This window comes from Sinohyriopsis cumingii, chromosome 2, assembly GCF_028554795.1.
Source record: "Sinohyriopsis cumingii isolate HCF-2022 chromosome 2, ASM2855479v2, whole genome shotgun sequence".
Lineage (NCBI taxonomy): Eukaryota > Metazoa > Mollusca > Bivalvia > Unionida > Unionidae > Sinohyriopsis > Sinohyriopsis cumingii.
Genome location: NC_142962.1, coordinates 56,769,492 through 56,790,233, shown reverse-complemented (window position 1 = coordinate 56,790,233; position 20,742 = coordinate 56,769,492). Strand labels below are relative to the sequence as shown.

The following is a 20,742-nucleotide window of genomic DNA, read 5'->3' as shown; positions in this document are numbered from 1 at the left end:
ATGATTGGGAAAATAAAAAACCAAGTTTATTCTTTAAAGAAAAGTAAATAAATTCCAAGTTTAACTAGATGATGCATTGTAATTATGCATAGAACAAGCTTTAGATTAATTTGAATTACTGAGTTCTTGAAAAACTGACTATTGTATAGTCATAAAAAACTGTGATTTAAGATTTAAAGAATAAAAACTGAACTCATTTCCCAAAGAAAAGTAAATAAATTATAGATTTAATACATTAAATAATTTTGTTTACTTTCACAGTATGTGTCAGTGTTACCATAATATAGTATTTTTTCAACATTCATGATGGAACAGATGAACAAGTCACCAGTCTTTCATCTGTATTCCCAGTCTATTTACAAAACTTAAGCTTCACAATACTGTGAATTGAAATTAGTTTATTAACATAAGTACTCAAAGAACCATTATTTAGGTATAAAAAGTGTATCTGTTTGTCATTTAACATGGAGATCATCCCAATTCTATAAACTTTGAATGACATTTGACAAGATGTAAGTACATGCCTATAAGTGGAGTCCAAATGAAAACAGCTCAGATCCAGATCTGCCATTGCATAATGCACCGACAGATCTGGGTCTGTGCAGTTTGTTAAGAGTAATCAGTTGAACAAACAACATAGACCCTGATCTACAGGTGCATTATTCTATGGCAGATCAGCATCTTTGTTGTTTTCAGTTTGACTTGTCTTATAAGAGAATAGATGTGCTACACATTAATTGGTTATCATGTTACATTAATTCATGTCAGTTGTACCAACAATTTAAAACATTACTTTTCTGATGAAGCTGATGTTATTATTGTCAATGATGTCTCTTTTTTTATTTCTCTAAAACCTACATATAGTGTTGAAACTTGATGAGTGCAATAATTTTGGGGAAGATTTATTCTTGGCTAGCAAAAGTATGACCCATTGACCTACTTTTGGGGTTAAGGGTTAGGCTATGTTAATATCAGGATCATGCAGTAGTTTCAAAAAGATCCCCAACTCATACCATCTGAACCCTTTGCAATTTATGTTGCCAAATATTGCCTTTTATGAATGTCAAATTTTTATATGAAAAATTTTAAAATTAATTTTGAAGATGGGAAGTATAAATTCAGATAATTTCTTCTTTTAAATGTCCAGCATTTTTGTTGGGACAAAAATCATTTGCTATTCCTCTTTACGAAATTGCTTTTATTGTAAAAACATTTAATTAGGCAATTACATTTTGGGTTTTAAATTAAGGATATTTGGTTCTGCACAATAATAGTGAATTTATATTACTTTTATTTGTTGCTGTAAGTTTCTGTATATATTTACTTGTTATAATTTCAGAAAGCGGATGAACCCACTATATGAGGCTATGACCCAGTCAGTTCCAAGTTTGTATAATCAAGTGAAGATAAACCAGGAATCTAAACTGAAGAAAGAAGTATTATGTTTGCGGCTGGTTGTTATAATCCTTTTCTTTGTTTGCTGTGTTTCCTTAGCCATCAGCTGCTTCATCATTATACAAGTTCAGAGCCAGAATGGTATAAAACTTTTATACTTGTAAAAAAATTAATAGTTTAAATTTAATGCAAACTTCATTTATTTTGGTGATTTTAGTTTAAGACCCTACATAGCAAATTGTTAGGATTATGCCCTTTGCAATCCTTCCATCAAAAACAGTTCTAGTTGAGGTTTCCAAAATCTCACATTCATATTGGATTTTTTTTCCAATCATTTTAGAAATGAAGTTTTGTATTAATTTGAATAAAAATTTGACCATATTTTGATAAGTTATTGCATATGATTGTCTCAGTACTACATACAGTTCCAAGTCGACCAGTTTTATAATGGGATGTGGCAGGAACCAATGGTGATGTAAGTGGTAACTCTTCTTGGTTTGGTAAAATTATTAATGGATAATTGAATGCCTCTCTATGCCTATCAATTCTTGATGTTCAGTTTTGTTGGATTGCTTTTAATTAACAAAAAATATTTTCTATAATTTAGAGGAATGCCAGAAACAAAGTTACAAGCACTCCGCTGAAAAGCCAGTAAAATTCACCTCCATTAACTTGCTAAAATCCTCAATAACAAGAGTGCTTTCTCCAAATTTGACTACCATATAACTCACTTATAAGTAGAGTCAAACCGCAAACAACAAAGATCCTGATCTGCCACAGCATAATACACCTACAGATATGGGTCAGTTTTGTTTGTTCTACTGATTACTCCTAACAAACTGCACAGACCCAGATTTGCTGGTGCATCATGTGATGGTAGATCTGGGTCTGTGTAGTTTGCAGTAGGATTTGCCTTACAAGCAAGTACAAATAGTAAATTGTCCGATGTTGAGCTTCAGCAAAACAAATCTTATATTTTGACAGAATTTACACTCTAGTGTATTTCATTTTTCACAAATCATGTTGAATCAGATGAAAGATAGTAATGCATTTAATTTATGAAAAGTTTGTAACTATATTATATTATACATATTGCTTTACTTTCTGTATTAGCTGATAAAACATTTATGCTGAATAGAGAATGTGGGATAACATGCTTGAAATTTTTTTTAAAGATGATGCATGCTTTTTATGACTGTAATATTCAAGAAAGAAATAATTAATTGGCATCTGTGCAGTGAATGATCAAATAACATTTGGTATAAAGATATATCCACATGCCAAGTTGTCATTGGCAATAATGTTTGCAGAGTTACTTCCCTTTAATTTGTGATCCCTTACCTTACCACAAAGATACTTGCATGTTTCTTTTAAACACATAGCGATCATTCAATGAAAAATCATATGCTGACTTAGGAATGTTATTATTATAATAATGTTTATATTTTTGTATCAGGTGAAGGGAGAAAAGAAATATTCACACCACAGATGGAAGAATTAAGGGATAATTACTCTCATTTACAAGGAAAGGTAAAGTTGTTGATTTTAGAACTTTAAAGATTTCATTGTATTCTTGGCATTACAGAAAGTAACAAAAAATTAGTTCATAGTATCATAATAAATTATTATATAGGAGAATTGCAACTCCAGTAAGTGAATATTATTTTCCAATACTTTGAAATATTTAATATATGGTCTACCTGGAGGAGTTGTTGTTGTTGTTGTGGGGTTTAACGCCATTTTTCAGCACACAATAGGCTATAGATGGCGGTCAGTATTAATGGTATTAATGGTGGAGGAAGAACCCAGGAAAACCCCGGAAAGAACCACTGACCCACGAGAAGCTACCGGCAAGCTTTCTCACATACCCACATTGGCTGAATCTTAGACTCAAACCGCCGCAGACAGAGGTGAGATGGCAGTGATCTGTAATGAAGAGCGCTTTAGACCACTCAGCCACTCGGGGGCCCCCTACCTGGAGGAGATTACTCGCTGAAGGAAATGATGGTCTGATGAATGGTAATGATGAAAAAATATTTCCTGGATCCAAAGGATATTTCCTTGACCCAGAGAGTATTTCTTTGTCCAAAGGTTATTTCTTTGGTCCAGAGGATATTTACTTGGCCCAGAAGACATTTGGTGTGTATGACATTTTGTTGGTCCAGAGAATGATTCCTTGGTCCAGAGGGGGCCCCGAGTGGCCAAGTGGTCTAAAGCGCTCACTGTTCCAGATCACTGCCATCTCACCTCTGTCTGTGTGGGTTCGAGTCCAAGGCTCGGCTAGCATGGGTATGTGGGAAAGCCTGCCAGTAGCTTCTCGTGGGTCGGTGGTTCTTCCCTGGGTTTTCCAGGGTTCTTCCTCCACCAATTATACTGGCCGCCATGTATAGCCTATCTTGTGCTGAAAAATGGTGTTAATCCCTAGAACAACAACAACAAAAAATCCTTGGTCCAGAGGAGTGAAAATATCTAGAAAAAAATGTGTGGATAGTGGATTATTTTGTTTACATAACTTATTTTAGAAAATCATCCTATAATATAAAATATATATTAAATTCACAAAGCAGGAGAAATAAGTGGCTTATAAATGCTTACAATGGTACACTTATATGTTGAGTAAATCCTGACATGCTATTACATTTGTTGAAACTTGAATCGCTGCAGTAATATAAGGAAGTTTAGTTTAGATGAGGAAAAATATGTCCCAGTTTATTATACATTTGTCCAAATCTATTGTTCATGTGTACCAATGATCTGTTGTACACATGTCCCAATCTGTTGTACATACATACCAATAATCTGTTGTTTATGTGTCCAAATCTGTTGTACACGTCCCAATCTGTTGTACATACATACCAATAATCTGTTGTTTGTGTGTCCAAATCTGTTGTACACATGTCCCAATCTATTGTACATACATACCAATAATCTGTTGTTTATGTGTCCAAATCTGTTGCACATACGGAATATGCTTTTTATATTAATGTTTCATATCAATCATTTGTGTATTTTCTGTCTTATTTATTTATGTTCTTTTCTTTATACAGTTTTCATCATTGCAAGAATTGTTGTTTACCAACACATCAATGGATGCATTATCGTTAATAATGAACAAGGTGAGTGATTTTAAACTATAAACATGAAAATAGTGCATAATCAAACCTACAATGTACATGAGGTGGCACCATTATGTAAATACGTTCAGTAGCCTAATTGCGAGCGTTGAAGCAAACCGTATTGTTCATTGTGTTGTCATACTGGGATTACATTTTAATGAGTTAGGTATTTACAATTTCAAAGCAAAATAAAAAATGTAATTACCAGTGCACTGGTATCAAATGTCCAATGCAATAATGCATAAACAAACAATAATCAAGTCAAATGGGAGAGGTAGTGTTACAACAACTTGCAATTTCTAAATTCTTTTCATCATTCCATCAAATTATACACAAATCTAAATTAGGCAGAAACAATAAGAAAGCAGAAAATTTGGTAAATTACTTTTCAAACAAGTTTATACCATTTTTTTTTTAATAATCATGCATGCCAACCTCAAGATTAGTATACATGTAATTGTTTTAATATAAGTTTGCCTAAATAAATACATTTAGAACTTACCTTGTGCATCTTGAGATGTCTCGGAGTTGTAGGTCTGCATATACACGAATGGGCTCATACACGAGTATATATAGATGACTAGACTGAGATAAGGAAAGTAAGGTTAGCAAAACTGCTAGATTTCTCTGTCACATGGGTGAGAACATAAAAGTCTCTTGTCTCTATCCATATGGCTGGCAGGAGTTCATAAAAGTCTCTCTTCTCTGTCTATATGGCTGGCATATATTGGTAATTATAAATGGATATAATATGTTCTTGTCTCTATCCTTATGGCTAGCAGGAGTTGATAAAAGTCTCTAGTCTCTATCTATATACGCTGGCAGGAGTTGATAAAAGTCTCTCGTCTCTATCCACATGGGTGGCAGGAGTTGATAAAAGTCTCTACTCTCTATCTACACAGCTGGCAGGAGTTGATAAAAGTCTCTCGTCTCTATCCACATGGGTGGCAGGAGTTGATAAAAGTCTCTAGTCTCTATCTACACAGCTGGCAGGAGTTGATAAAAGTCTCTTGTCTCTATCCACATAGCTGGCAGGAGCATTAATATCTTATTGGTTACCATGCCAGTTTTGCAACTGAAAGGGTGTGGGTTTGAATCCTACCATCAGTCCAGAATATTCTCATGGCAAAGTTTTCTAACCAAATTGTTAGAGCAGGTAGCATACTGTCCAATATGGGTGGCTTGTTACTGATAAATGTAAACCCTAAAAAATATTTGTGTTCAGTGTAAAACAAAATGGCCATATACATACAGCACTGTAAGAATATTTAAGGATTCTTGGTAGCTCAGGTTGTAGAGGTCATAATTCAAGGGTCATGTGTTTGATACCTGCCCAGGCCAGCCTGTGTCAGATACCTCAGTGTTTTTTTTTTTAAAGGCACTTAGCTCCCATTTCCTAAATATGATATAGCCATTCATGTCTTAAAATATTATTGTTTGTATATTCATACTCTCATTACCTAGTCACCATGACTATGTTTGTATATTCATACTCTCATTACCTAGTCACCATGACTATGTTTGTATATTCATACTCTCATTACCTAGCCACCATGACTATGTTTGTATATTCATACTCTCATTACCTAGTCACCATGACTATGTTTGTATATTCATACTCTCATTACCTAGTCACCATGACTATGTTTGTATATTCATACTCTCATTACCTAGTCACCAAGACTGTTTGTATATTCATACTCTCATTACCTAGTCACCATGACTATGTTTGTATATTCATACTCTCATTACCTAGTCACCATGACTATGTTTGTATATTCATACTCTCATTACCTAGCCACCATGACTATGTTTGTATATTCATACTCTCATTACCTAGCCACCATGACTATGTTTGTGTATTCATCCTCTCATTACCTAGTCACCAAGACTATGTTTGTATATTCATCCTCTCATTACCTAGTCACCAAGACTATGTTTGTATATTCATACTCTCATTACCTAGTCACCATGACTATGTTTGTATATTCATACTCTCATTACCTAGCCACCATGACTATGTTTGTATATTCATACTCTCATTACCTAGTCACCATGACTATGTTTGTATATTCATACTCTCATTACCTAGTCACCAAGACTATGTTTGTATATTCATACTCTCATTACCTAGTCACCATGACTATGTTTGTATATTCATACTCTCATTACCTAGCCACCATGACTATGTTTGTATATTCATTACTCTCATTACCTAGCCACCATGACTATGTTTGTATATTCATACTCTCATTACCTAGCCACCATGACTATGTTTGTATATTCATACTCTCATTACCTAGTCACCAAGACTATGTTTGTATATTCATACTCTCATTACCTAGTCACCATGACTATGTTTGTATATTCATACTCTCATTACCTAGTCACCAAGACTATGTTTGTATATTCATACTCTCATTACCTAGTCACCATATCTATGTTTGTATATTCATACTCTCATTACCTAGCCACCATGACTATGTTTGTATATTCATTACTCTCATTACCTAGCCACCATGACTATGTTTGTATATTCATACTCTCATTACCTAGCCACCATGACTATGTTTGTATATTCATACTCTCATTACCTAGTCACCATGACTATGTTATATTCCATTAGTTTTCTGGTTGCGATGTTTAAAAATGATTTTAATACCAGTAATGCATTGGCTGTTATTATTACATTGCATTAACTTTCCATGGTGCTTGATCCAAGCTCAAGATGAATTCCTTCCTACAATTGGTAATTGCAGGCCTAGAAAAAAATTAACATAGTCTTTGGAAACCAAAATCCTTTCATGTTTGGAGCAATTTTCAGGGACATAGGATAAATCTCATCTTTTGCTGCTTCCTCATTCAGCTGTGGTGAAGGGCTAAACACAAAGGTTAACACAGGGATAGGAGGTAGCCTGTCAGTGGAGTTGTTGGTCATTCCCCTTGTCCATGCTATGGCCCTTTGTCTATCCAGACAGGGGTGGTCAGTCTTCACAGAATGGTTTCTGTACTGGCAAAGAGACTTTTTCACCTGTGTATTTGGAGGATTAAAGGTAGACTTGTTCCCAAGAAGGCAAAACAACAAGCTACCACTTTGTGTCCATTTCCAGGCCATATAGCATTGGCAGTGGATGCCTTCACTATTAAGTTTGATCAACACTAAACCTGTTCCTTTCCACCTTTCATAATAATCCCTCATGTTCTAAACATAGCCAGAACTCCATTATGACAGCTTACCATGATAGCTACATGTGGCCCCATCCTTGATCTGTTGTAGGCACCCAGAAGGAGTAACTGTTGAGGAGGGATCTAAGTAGTGTCACAGAAAAGAGGGTATAACAGTCCACAGATTCCCTGTCTTCATGACTGGCTCATATGAAACAATCTATCCACAAAGATCAGTTTTTGAGGTTTGCAACTGCATCATCATGACTAGAAGGCAGTTGACATCATGTGATTATAATGCCAAGTGGGGTGTATTCTGTACAACACATTCATCCAGTCTGACTCCCCTTGACCACAATTGTGAATTTACTTATCTTTCTTTTAAAGAAAAAGACTGCCCAGTCTCCATAAAGGTCTGTAGAATAACTCTCTCAAATACTCTGAACTGTATATACTAGCTGATAGGTTGAGTCAAAATGCAAGCAACAATAGTCTTGATCTGCAATATCATGCAGATCAGGGTCTATGTTGTTTATTTTACTGATTACTCCATACGAACTGCACAGATCCATATCTGCTCATGCATTATGTGATGGCAGATCTGGGACACTACAGTTTGCAATTGGACTTATAAGCAAGTACATTGGTACATTTTCAATGGGTTCTACCATACGGTTGGACCGTCATCTCAAAACTAATCAGATACTCTGAGTTTCAAAGTTCAATTCTTGCACTTGATTGCCTCAGTAGAACCTTTCAGGTTTTCTTTGGTTATTGACTAAACAACCTTATGAACCACTGAGAGAGTCTTCCTTTGAGAATCTCACCTTAACAATGGTCCTCCTTCCGTCCGCAGCATCAGCTAGAGTGAATGGGTGAAATTCAGTTGAAATTAAGGCCTTGTCTCTGCCAATCTGATGTTCCACTGTATCTTTGCTAAGGAGGATCAAGATAGCTTAATTTGCCCAGTTAGGGCCTCTTGCTTCAGCTTGACTAAATCATAAGGGAAAAGAAATGGTTGAAAACATATTTTTCTTCCCTCTCAAAGGTACTTCCGTCTGATATTTTGGCAACTACCACCTCATGATGGTTGATATGAGAATGAAATTTAGGCAGTCTCCACTGTCTCTTCATTTTGTCTTCATTCAGCGTTGCACAAGATTGAAAGTATCTATGCATTAGGCCTAGATGTCTCAGCCTAGGAAGTTGTCAAACCATCTGCAATAGAACACCCTGCTGACAGCAGTTGGGCTGTTCACTCTGACAGTTAGTCAGCTAAGCAACGATAACAGGAAATATATTAATGTTATTAAGATGAAGTATTATTACATAATTCCCTCCTCACTCTGATGTCCTTTTGAGTTTTGATCCATGTCAAAGAAGGATGTTTATTCCAAAATAGTGGAAATTACTATAGCATCAAACTGGGACTCCATTTAGAAATCACGTTACATTTTCATTTATACCCAACCTGCCAGTTTAGACTGGGATGCTCACCTTGAGCCCAAGGGGGTAGTCTGTTTAAAACTGAAGGATGGAATGCACCTAGGAATGGGGTCTAGTACCAGGAAGAGTAAAAATAATGATAATAATAACAGGTAAATATTAAAATTAGTCCCCCCCACACACAATGTTTCATTTTAACTTTCATAAACCTCTCTTTATTTATTTCAGTTATCATGGCTAGAAAATATCACTGTCGCAAATATAACATCCCTGCGGACCGAACTTCATGATGTGTCCAGGCAGCTTCCATTAACAAATGAAAGACTGGATACAGTGTATCAAAATATAACACATGTGTTCTCTCTTATGGACACAAAAATCCAAGCACAGCTACTCAACATAAGTAAAATGCCAGGGCCACAGGTAATTCTTCTTATTTTTTGGAAATCTAAGAAATCAGTACCAAAGAAACTGTTGCCACTGTTTGCATGTATGATGCTCGTTTTAATAAATTTGTATATTTTTGGCCTTAAACGTTTTCCATCCCTCCATTGCTATGGCATAGTGTCCATTCTCTTTTACTAAATATAGTTTGTATTACTAATACCTAACAAATTTTATGGTCTTACTAAAATTAGTAACAAAGTACACAACTGATTTTAATTTCTGTACCCTTTTTAGCTCCTTTAAATTTTGGGAGTGCTTCTAATAGATGCATTTTAATGGGTTACAAATTTGGAGGTAACAGCTTTAGAGGACATAACTTTATCAACAATCCCCAAAAAATATTTTAACATGCAGGTGAATTATTCTAAATTTTTATAACTTTTTGTTTTCTTCCAAAAAAGATTTTATGTCTGTTTATTGTTTTTTGATCTGTTCTTATTAACAGCAATTTAAAACAAATTAACTTCTATGCAATCATGTATACTTTATCTTACATTTAGATTTAGTGTATATCATAACGTTTATCATGGTTTACTTATCTGAAGATACAGATAAAGAGCGAATCTGACATCATCTCTTAACTCTAGTGACTGAAACAAAGTTGGTGATTTACATGTGTGAACAGGCTTACAGCGAGAGAAAGATTTAGTGTGTGCTTTTTTAAAATAGATCTTGATAAGGTTACACATGCTTGCAAGAACATTAATCATTGCCCAATGTAATTATCAGCAATGGATCAGATAATGAGAACATTACATCCTTTCTCAAGTTAATTATTAGCAAAGGATCAGATAATGAGAACATTACATCCTTTCTCAAGTTAATTATTAGCAATGGATCAGATAATGAGAACATTACATCCTTTCTCAATTTAATTATTAGCAATGGATCAGATAATGAGAACATTAAATCCTTTCTCAAGTTAATTATTAGCAATGGATCAGATAATAAGAACATTAAATCCTTTCTCAAGTTAATTATTAGTGAAAGATAAAATAATGAGAACATTAAATCCTTTCTGTTTATTTATCAGAAAGAATAACCAGTGTGCATCTTAATTTTAGGAAAATCGAGTATTGGCCTTTAAACAAAACATGGGCTAATGGTTGATATATATATCAACATTTTAGCATGAGACCAAGAACCCAATTCTTTTGTCTGAAAAAACATTATTTTTGATGATAAAATAATGTGTCTGAAGTCTATTACTTTGAATCATTTCAACTGTATGGGGTACCATTTTGTGTGCATTTTGTGGGAAAACTAAATCACAAATTTAAAGTTGCAACAAATTATTTTCCAAGCTGATATTTATAGTGCCCTCCCCCCACCAAGATATTTGATGATAGAACAGGATTTATAGTTCTAAGAAATACATATTATAATATGTTTATGAAAGATTTTGAACAATGGAACTTTAAAGGGTTATGATTAATTCACATGCAACATTTCATAAGCTTGAAAATGTTATATTAATGCAGTGGCCTTGTCTGATGGTATAGTGATGAATTGTTCATGGTTTGCTTCTTCCCAAAGAACATATTATATCCATTTATAATAATCAATACTGACTGACATCCAATGAAATCAGGAAATATCATTAAAATGTGACTGTAATCAAGTTCAAGAAAATTAAACGTTAGAGTTTAAACTTTAAGTACATGAACATATCAAACATAATGAATTGTGAAGTACTGTATTGTCCTTTTTCATTCAGACTATAAATATATAAATATATATATATATATATATATATATATATATATATATATATATATATATATATATATATATATATATATATATATATTGTATTAAATAGTATTTAATCCAATTTCATTAATGAATAGAGTGTAAGATTGGTACAGATTATTTATATTGTATCAGTATGTATCAAATGAACAAAAGGTTTATAATGGTTGTGTTAGTATTAAATCCAATTTCATAAATGAGAGAAGACACAAAAGAGAACAAGTGATCAGGAAATGTGTGTGTGTGAGAGAGAGAGAGAGGGAAGAAAGATCACAAGTTTAAAGATGCTATACATTTTACATATTTAATCACATTTTGTAATCCATCCCATATTAAACATGCAAAATGAATATTGCATTCATCCAATGTAAACTTAAGTCATATGTAAAGGTCACTGCAGTCATAAACACATATTTTCAGTTTGGACTGTCTCTCACTTATTCACCATGCTTTGGAATATGACCTGATTCAGAACCTCTCAGAATTCTTCTGCTGATTATTAGAAAATAAGTGTGTAAATGTCTCTGATTGCACATATTCTACCAAGATACAGTCAAAAATAATGTTGAAAGGAAATCACAATTGATTCAGTAATTCCTCAAATAATGTTTGAGATTTTAAGATAAATTCTCTTGCTACATGTAAAGAAAATAAAACAACAGAAAAATAGCATGTATATTATTTAGAGCAGTATGTTTATGATTGTAAAAAGAATGATGCAATGTGACATATTTGGAGTTGTGGTTTCCTATCGATCTTATGTACATCAGTATCTCTTTAGCCTGCCAGACTACCATTATTGCCAATGCTTTGATTGCTATAATTTTTGTTTAGCTAACAGTAGAGAAATGACTAATTATAATTCATGACAAAATTTGAAGAACCTACAGAGCATATTGATCATGAAGAAGACGTCAATATTTCTGGAATCTTTTAAACTGTGTGAGCTGTCATTTGAATGCAGGTTGTTATGTTATCTTTTTGATGCATACATAGCTTTATGTGATATTTTGCTACATATAGATTGATATTCCTGGCATTAAATCCAAAGATTAATATTTCTGGTATTAAATCCAAAGATTAATATTTCTGGTATTAAATGCAAATATTAATATTTCTGGTATTGAGTTCAAAGATTAATATTTCTGGCACTAAATGCAAAGATTAGAGGAATTTTAATTCAGTTTTGCAGATAAACTGAAAACACTGCATGTGTCTTTATTATATATGAAGTGTATTAAATATTTTGATATTTCTTACTGAAAGTGATAATGTTTTTTAAATTAATTTCTTGAATTTAATGTGTAATAAGCATGAACAAGTGATTCAAAACTTTTCTTGGATTTAATGTGTAATAAAACATGGACAAGAAATTCTGTACATCACATCACTTGTTCAACTCAGCATTACTCATTTACATTGTTTTGTAATATTGTTATGACACAGTAGTAGATACATATGAATATGAAGTCATGACACAGTAGTAGATACATATGAGTATGATGTTATGACACAGCAGATACATATGAGTAGGATGTTATGACAGCAGATACATATGAGTAGGATGTTATGACACAGTAGAAGATACATCTGAGTATGATGTTATGACACAGTAGTAGATACATATGAGTATGATGTTATGACACAGTAGTAGATACATATGAGTATGATGTTATGACACAGCAGATACATATGAGTAGGATGTTATGACAGCAGATACATATGAGTAGGATGTTATGACACAGTAGAAGATACATCTGAGTATGATGTTATGACACAGTAGTAGATACATATGAGTATGATGTTATGACACAGTAGCAGATACTTATGAATATGATGTTATGACACAGTAGTAGATACATATGAATATGATGTTATGACACAGTAGTAGATATGTATGAGTATGATATTATGACACAGTAGCAGATACATATGAGTATGATGGTATGACACAGTAGCAGATACATATGAATATGATGTTATGACACAGTAGTAGATACATATGAATGTGATGTTATGACACAGTAGTAGATACATATAAATATGATATTATGACACAGTAGCAGATACATATGTTATGTGCTTAGAATTGAATAAACAGCGACAAAAGAAAGAGTGAAAACAACAAGCTTTGAAAAATTTAACAAATAATTTATTTCCCTGGAAAAATAATGTATAAATGACAAAAATAAGAACTTATGGTTTTAAGAATCAAATTAAAAAATAATCCAAGAATAATACATGAATAAAATTTTAGAAGTCCTAATAATGAAATGTTCTAATGAATTCAAGTTCGAGTACCAACGAAGAATCCAAGTTGGAAGGTGATTTCATATGCTGTATCCTGTACAGTGTTGTTGTCTGCAGTTCCTTGTAGAAACACAAGAAATAACACTCCCGTGTTGGAAATCTGAATAAAAATTTTAAGAAATGTCTTTGTTCAATAATTCTGTATGAGCACTAAAATATTTCTAGGAAAAGAATTAATCCTTTTAGGATGCAAATGATCTGAAGAAAAATTAGCATATAACTTGAAAACTGGCTACAACAAAAGAAAACGACTTGACATCAAGTGTTTTAAGCCCAGACTGAGATTAATTCTCTAAAACAATGGTTATACAGTAAATTTGAGATGCAGAATGGGTACCTGTATGAGGGTCACATGATCATGTTTACATCACGTACTCTCAGCATGGCCCTGACAAAAACCAATGATTTTACTGTAAGAATCAAATTAAAAAGAAATTGTTTATTTCATTAACACTATTTACAAGTTTAGGGTCACGTATCCAATACAGCCTCGATCTCACAATTATTATTCCCATAATAAAAATAAAATAAAAAAAGAATTTGTTCACATGGCTGTTACTAATTTTGAATTAAGTTTGGGAACTAGGTCAGCTTTAAGTATTTACAAATGAACAGTCAAGGTCAAACTATTTTCTGGAAAATTTTTCCAAAACATGTAAACAATATTATATTATAATAGCATATAATAGAAGAAAAAAGTGTATCACTGACAAACAATGAAATTAAAATAAATATAAATTAAATCAGATATACGTAACACATATGAATATAATGTTGTGACACAGTAGTAGATACATATGATTATAATGTTATGACACAGTAGTAGATACATATGAATATGATGTTATGACACAGTAGTAGATACATATGAACATGATGTTATGACACAGTAGTAGATACATATGAGTATGATATGATGACACAGTAGTAGATACATATGAGTATGATGGTATGACACAGTAGCAGATACATGAATATTATCTTATGAGACAGATAAATGTATTATTTTATATTTATTATCATCATGGTGTTACAGGGTCCATCAGGAGTGGGGAACTTGTCTATGTGCAGTTATAGAAATATCACTCAGACGGCTCTCGCTTCTAGTATATCCAGCATCGTGATGACCTGGCAACCAAGCATTATGTCACTCAAGGTAATTTTTGTCTTTAAAGTTCACTGGCCATACTCTGACATTTTTCTTTTTACATCCTTTTTGCATTACATGATTAAAAGTAGTTATACTAGCACAAAAAAGATTTAAAAAATTATCAGGTGTAAAGAAGAAATAATAATTACTTGAAATAGAAGTATACAATGATGTTACTTCCCCATAGCTACAATTTCCCACCTATAAAGGATGCCAACTGGAAATGACATACATTTATCCCCACAAGGCAAAATACATGCTTCTTCTTGTCAAAAAATGAAACACTATAAAATATGGATAGAGAACATTTAGATGAAACTATTGAAAACTAATTTACTGTTCAGCCTTATATCGATATGCGTGCATGACGCACTAGACTGTGTCACTTTCAAAACTGTTCCATTGTTTCAATTTAGTTTCAAAATTCCAATTAATGCAGGTAAAAAGGAATCAATGCTGGCTTCCTTATGTCAGCTAACTTTGTAAAAAAAAAAAAGAAATCAGCACACTTAAAAGAATCCAAAGGAACCAAAGTTGCCTTCCTTATGTTGGCCGGCTTAATAAAAAAAACCTGGCACACTAAAAAGAACCCAGTCAGTTTCCGGGGTTGGCTTGCTTTGTAATAAAATAACCTTTGTATTTTATATTCTGTCAGTAAGTTTAAGCAATGGGTTTATTGCTTGCTGCCAGTTGTGTTTATTCATCACCTGGGATTCTATTTGTTTGCCATATGTAATCATAATTGATACAAACGTTCATTGATATTTATCAGGTAAATAGTATATACAGCAATGACTTGATGTAATGATACTTTTGTAACCCTTGGTAGTGAAAAGATTATCATTTGCACTCACAGTGAATGTATTTTCAAATAATGATTTTTATTTGCGAGATACTGTCATACAGTTAACCTTGATACAATACAATATTAGTCATTTTACACCTTATAACATATCATGCATGAATGGCAGGTGCCTTCAAGCAATCATGTCATATTACTGTCTCATTTGCAATTTTTTTATCTGACAAGCGATACACACTTAAGTAAGGATGCATACACCAGCCAGCATCTGCTACATATATGGAGTTCATGGATATATTCTTTTCTTTAATAAATTTTTCACAATGAAAAAAGAAGGAATAAACTAAAACAATGCAAAGTTAGTTTTTTTCATATATATATATATGTATATATATATATATATATATATGACTGATTCTACAGACTTGTTTTGAGCACCTATAAATGATAAACATTCCAGAATAATACCTCATATTCTCATATTTCGTTTTTTAAAATCCTTTTGAGTTCATATTGGTTATCATATAATAATTTAAATAAAGAGTTTGATCAAAGTCTACACTCTGTATGTTCAAAAAATATTATGATTATTTTAAACATTAATATTTTACATATGCAGTAATATTACTATACTGTAATCCTTTATTTAATATATTTTATTTACGCTCATTCTATCCCTCTTTTCATATGCACCATAGAACTTTCTACAGGATTTAGGACTTTCCCATCCCTCACACTATTTGATCCCACAGCTTCAATCCACTTTTTGTGGCAAACAGGGTCTTTCAGAAGAAGAAAGAACCCTTTTGCCCCATCATCACTCTGCTGGTTACATCTATATGCAACACAGTGCACCATATTTACTGTACAAAAACACGATTGTAAGATATATCACATAGACATTTACATGGAGAAATTAAACACTTGAATGGCTAGGTTGAATAGAAGGGATAAATGTACATCATATCCGTTTTTGGTATGCGGATACTCCCAATTGTTTATGGATATTGCCAAATAATTTTTTTCATTAAAAAAACAGATTTTTAAGTCTAATAAACATTTTTATGGTGTGCATATGTGACAAGTGCATTTTTTAATGACTATAATACATGTAAAATCACATGTTTGTATAATATAGGTGGCCACTGACTTTTAAAAAAGTTATTGACAGTTTTTTTCAAAACTTTAGCAAGGTCATTAAATGTGTGGAATCATTATTATTTGTTACTCTTTTCAAAGTACAATAAAAGTATTTTCATTATGTGACATTCATTTGTAAAATTTATATGAACAGTACAAATTATATGAAGTGAACAAAAGTTTAAAGAACAAAACATTGCATAAACACAACATATTGTAAGAACATAATATTATATAAACATAATAAATTGTAAGAACATAACATTATTTAAACATAACAAATTGTAAGAACATAAAATTATATAAACATAACAAATTGTAAGAACATAACAAATCATAAGAACACAAGATTGTATAAATTTAACATTGTAATAACAACATTATATAAACATAACCAATTGTCAGAACATAGCATTGTTAGAACAATGTATTTTCATAGCAAATTGTATGAACATAACAGATTGTAAGAACATAAGTTGTATAAACATAACAAATCATATACTCAACATTGTTTCAGGATAACAAATGGTAAGAACATAACAAATTGTCAAACTTTTCTTTCTTCAAAATATTAGAACATACAGTAACTCATTTTTACCTAGCATTGAAAGAAAAATCAATATATATTATTTAAAAAAACAAGACAAGAAATAACTTTGAATTATTGTAACTCAGAAAGAAGTTATTCATAAAATCTTTGATCATTTAATGATTTATTTGGAGCAGTGTGATGTGGTTTTCAGTGAGGCTAATATAAGTTGATTGATGAGTGAAAATGTATATTCACTAAAGGTCCAGTGTTTGAAGCCAGTATTTGAAATGGTCATGATCAAAATACTGTCAAACTTGTAATAGTTGTCACCTTAATACAAAGGTCATCAAATAACATTCATTCACTTTAATCACTAGTTGCTTTATAACAGTAATGTATATTGCAGTCACCTGTTTAATGTAGTCAATGGTAACTGTAAACATTATGTATATAACAGTCACCTGCTTAATGTTATCAGTGGTAACTGTAAACGTTATGTATATAACAGTCACCTGTTTAATGTAGTCAGTGGTAACTGTAAATGTTATGTATATAGCAGTCACCTGCTTAATGTAGTCAATGGTTACTGTAAACGTTATGTATATAACAGTCACCTGTTTAATGTAGTCAATGGTAACTGTAAACATTATGTATGTAACAGTCACCTGTTTAATGTAGTCAATGGTTACTGTAAACATTATGTATGTAACAGTCACCTGTTTAATGTTATCAATGGTAACTGTAAACGTTATGTATATGACAGTCACCTGTTTAATGTTGTCAATGGTAACTGTAAATGTTAAGTATGTATACAGCAGTTGCTTGCTTGACTTAGTGGTAACTGCATACACCTTACAAAACCATGATCTCAAACCAGTAGATCTACAAAAGTTTGATTAGTGGATTGGCTACTAAACCAGCAAATTTTTTTTATCAGTATGAATCTTACATTCTTAAATGGCATTGAAAACAAAACAAGTGCATTTTTGACACAATATCCATTCTCTTCATAGTATAATAAAACACAAGTTTAAACATAAATTAGATTTAAATTCTAATTGGAAATGTTGCAATAATAATTAATTAATATGATTACTATGAGCCATTATTTTGTCAATTAATGGAAAAAGAAGATTGTTAATCTTATAGTTCTCTGCAAGGATTTTTTTGTGAATAACATCCAATAGCATTTTTAGTTACATTCAGTAGATTACCATCTGGTGACCACTGATGACATTTATTGTCATTTTTAAGTTTCGCACTTAACAGGCTCTCAGTAGTTTTCTGGTCCACATTTCCCCCTGATTCACTTTGTATTTTGCAAATAATGGAGAATGTCTTTTCTGTATCAGCATTAAAATATTGTAATGACAGGACAACTATGCTCATCCTGCAAAGAACTTCTAGCTTCTGTTTCCTGTTGCTGGGTTTGTAGGGTTGCTGACTGCTCTCCAACAGTACTCCAAGTTAATGTTCTGTTTCCTGTTGCTGGGTTTGTAAGGTTGCTGACTGCTTTCCAACAGTACTCCAAGTGAAGAATGTTCTATTCCCTGTTGCTGGGTTTGCAAGGTTGCTGACTACTCTCCAACAGTACTCCAAGTTAATGTTTACAGTGCCGAGGAAGTTCCTGACTTGGACTTGAGATGTATTCCCAACTCTCATCCACAGTGGGTTCTTTCTCTTCATGACTCAGATCCAGAAATCTTTTGGTAGATCTCAGCCTTGTAAATAAAAAAAAAATAAAGATTTTTTTAGACTTTAAAATAACAATGAAATAATACAATATATATTTATGCTTTATGACTAATTTATCCCAACTTTAAAATTTATCTTGTAATATACTGGAAACATATATTTTATCTAGAGATTGAACTTAATTTATGCTCATGAAAACTTCAAATAGTTTATTTGATACAAACAATGGATACATTTGAAACATACAATGCAAACTCAGGACCTTTTCTACTCACTTGCACATGCTTAAACTCCAGTACCTCAGCATTTTGAACTTGTAATGTTTCTTAGTCGGTGGATTCCAAGTACTGGGAGGAAAACCATTTTTCATCATTTTGCCAGGAATTTAACAAAAGATGCAACTGCTATTAAATATTCCTCTTAAAATCATCTTCAACAAATACAATAATACTAAACATGAGGAAAAAAAATCAGAATGCTTACTCTAGTTTGTCAGCCAAAATCATTTGTTATAGTTGGTCTCTCCTTTTAACTCTATCCACCAATGGTCAAAAAGGCTCAGAAGACATCATGATCACCTTTTATTCCTTTATTATTTAAAACATCTCAAAAGACATTCTGTGTTTGGCCTTAATCTCCCCAAATTCCAACAATAAGGTAATCAATTAAAAGCTTGTTGTGTATACATGTCAGCTGTTCTTGAACAGTTCTAATCTATATTGCTGTGCCATGCATCATCGCACCAGGCATTTTTTTACTGATTAAACATTTCAGGTCCCCAGTAGACTGGTTCTGGCTGGTTTCTCTAATGTGTCGAGAGAACATGTAAAAATACAGCATTTGGGTTTTTTATTAAATTTTGTTTAATATTTATTTAAATTTTCAAAAGTGGTAGATTTCAATTTTCAAAAGTCATGTGGTAGTTGGCATTTTAAATTATTTTTTGCCTACTGCTGGTAGAATCACATGTATATCACTGTAAATATGTATGTAGCAGTTACCTGTTTGATGTAGTCAGTGGTCACTGTAAATGTCATCTTTATTGCAGTCACTTACTTGACATTGTCAGTGGTAACTAAAAACGATCACAAAATACGTTTCAGTTTCTGTATGTAATAATACTGGTACAGGCACATGCAGCTTGTAAGGCTTAAATGATAAGTGCTGATGGTTTATTAAATTTGTCCTGGTCAACTAAAAAAATACAATTGCTCAGTTTTACTTACTTTAATTCTAGTTGATGCTTCAGCTTTCTAGTCCTTACATTTCTCTTCCTTGATCTCTATGGTGGCTGGTCTAGGCAATTTTATAAATACAAGTAAATTCTGGACAATCCCCAGAGTGGTTTTTATAAACAGGTTTGACTATAATTCATCATGCCATCTAGGTACTACATCCACTTGCTTAGTTTTATTTCATACATTTATAATTGGAGATTACATTAAGTACAATATAGAAAGTAATGGACAAGAACAAAAGCCAATGGCTTATAATGTTCTTATCCTTTATGATACAGAAATTGTAAATATATACATGAATATAAATATACGGCAGATGATATTAAGTTTTAATGACAAAAACTAAATGATTTAATAGTCAAAGTGAAGAGTCTCTTTGTTAAAGATTTTCATTTAGCCAAGGTGTATAAAGCAGGAGGATGAACAATGAGGGAGTCGGTGAAAGATGAGGATGACAAAGAGAAAGTAGTTAGAAGGAGAAATTATCAATTAAAATGTGTCAAACATTATGTAGAAAGTTGAGAAAACAGAGAAAAAAGAAAGGGGATGGACAA

General features: G+C 32.4%; 1 protein-coding gene across 6 annotated transcripts in view; it reads left to right on the top strand.

Moving 5' to 3' along the window:
• Positions 1-20,742, top strand: part of LOC149804922 (uncharacterized) — a 121,174-nt gene that overhangs the window by 94,624 nt on the left and 5,808 nt on the right. For all 6 annotated transcript variants that reach the window (XM_089945934.1, XM_089945929.1, XM_089945938.1 and 3 more), the window contains 5 exons: positions 1,340-1,536; positions 2,852-2,925; positions 4,443-4,511; positions 9,351-9,545; positions 14,668-14,787. In XM_089945934.1, the coding sequence (XP_089802060.1) occupies positions 1,340-1,536; positions 2,852-2,925; positions 4,443-4,511; positions 9,351-9,545; positions 14,668-14,787 (655 nt within the window). The remainder of the gene's footprint in view (positions 1-1,339; positions 1,537-2,851; positions 2,926-4,442; positions 4,512-9,350; positions 9,546-14,667; positions 14,788-20,742) is intronic.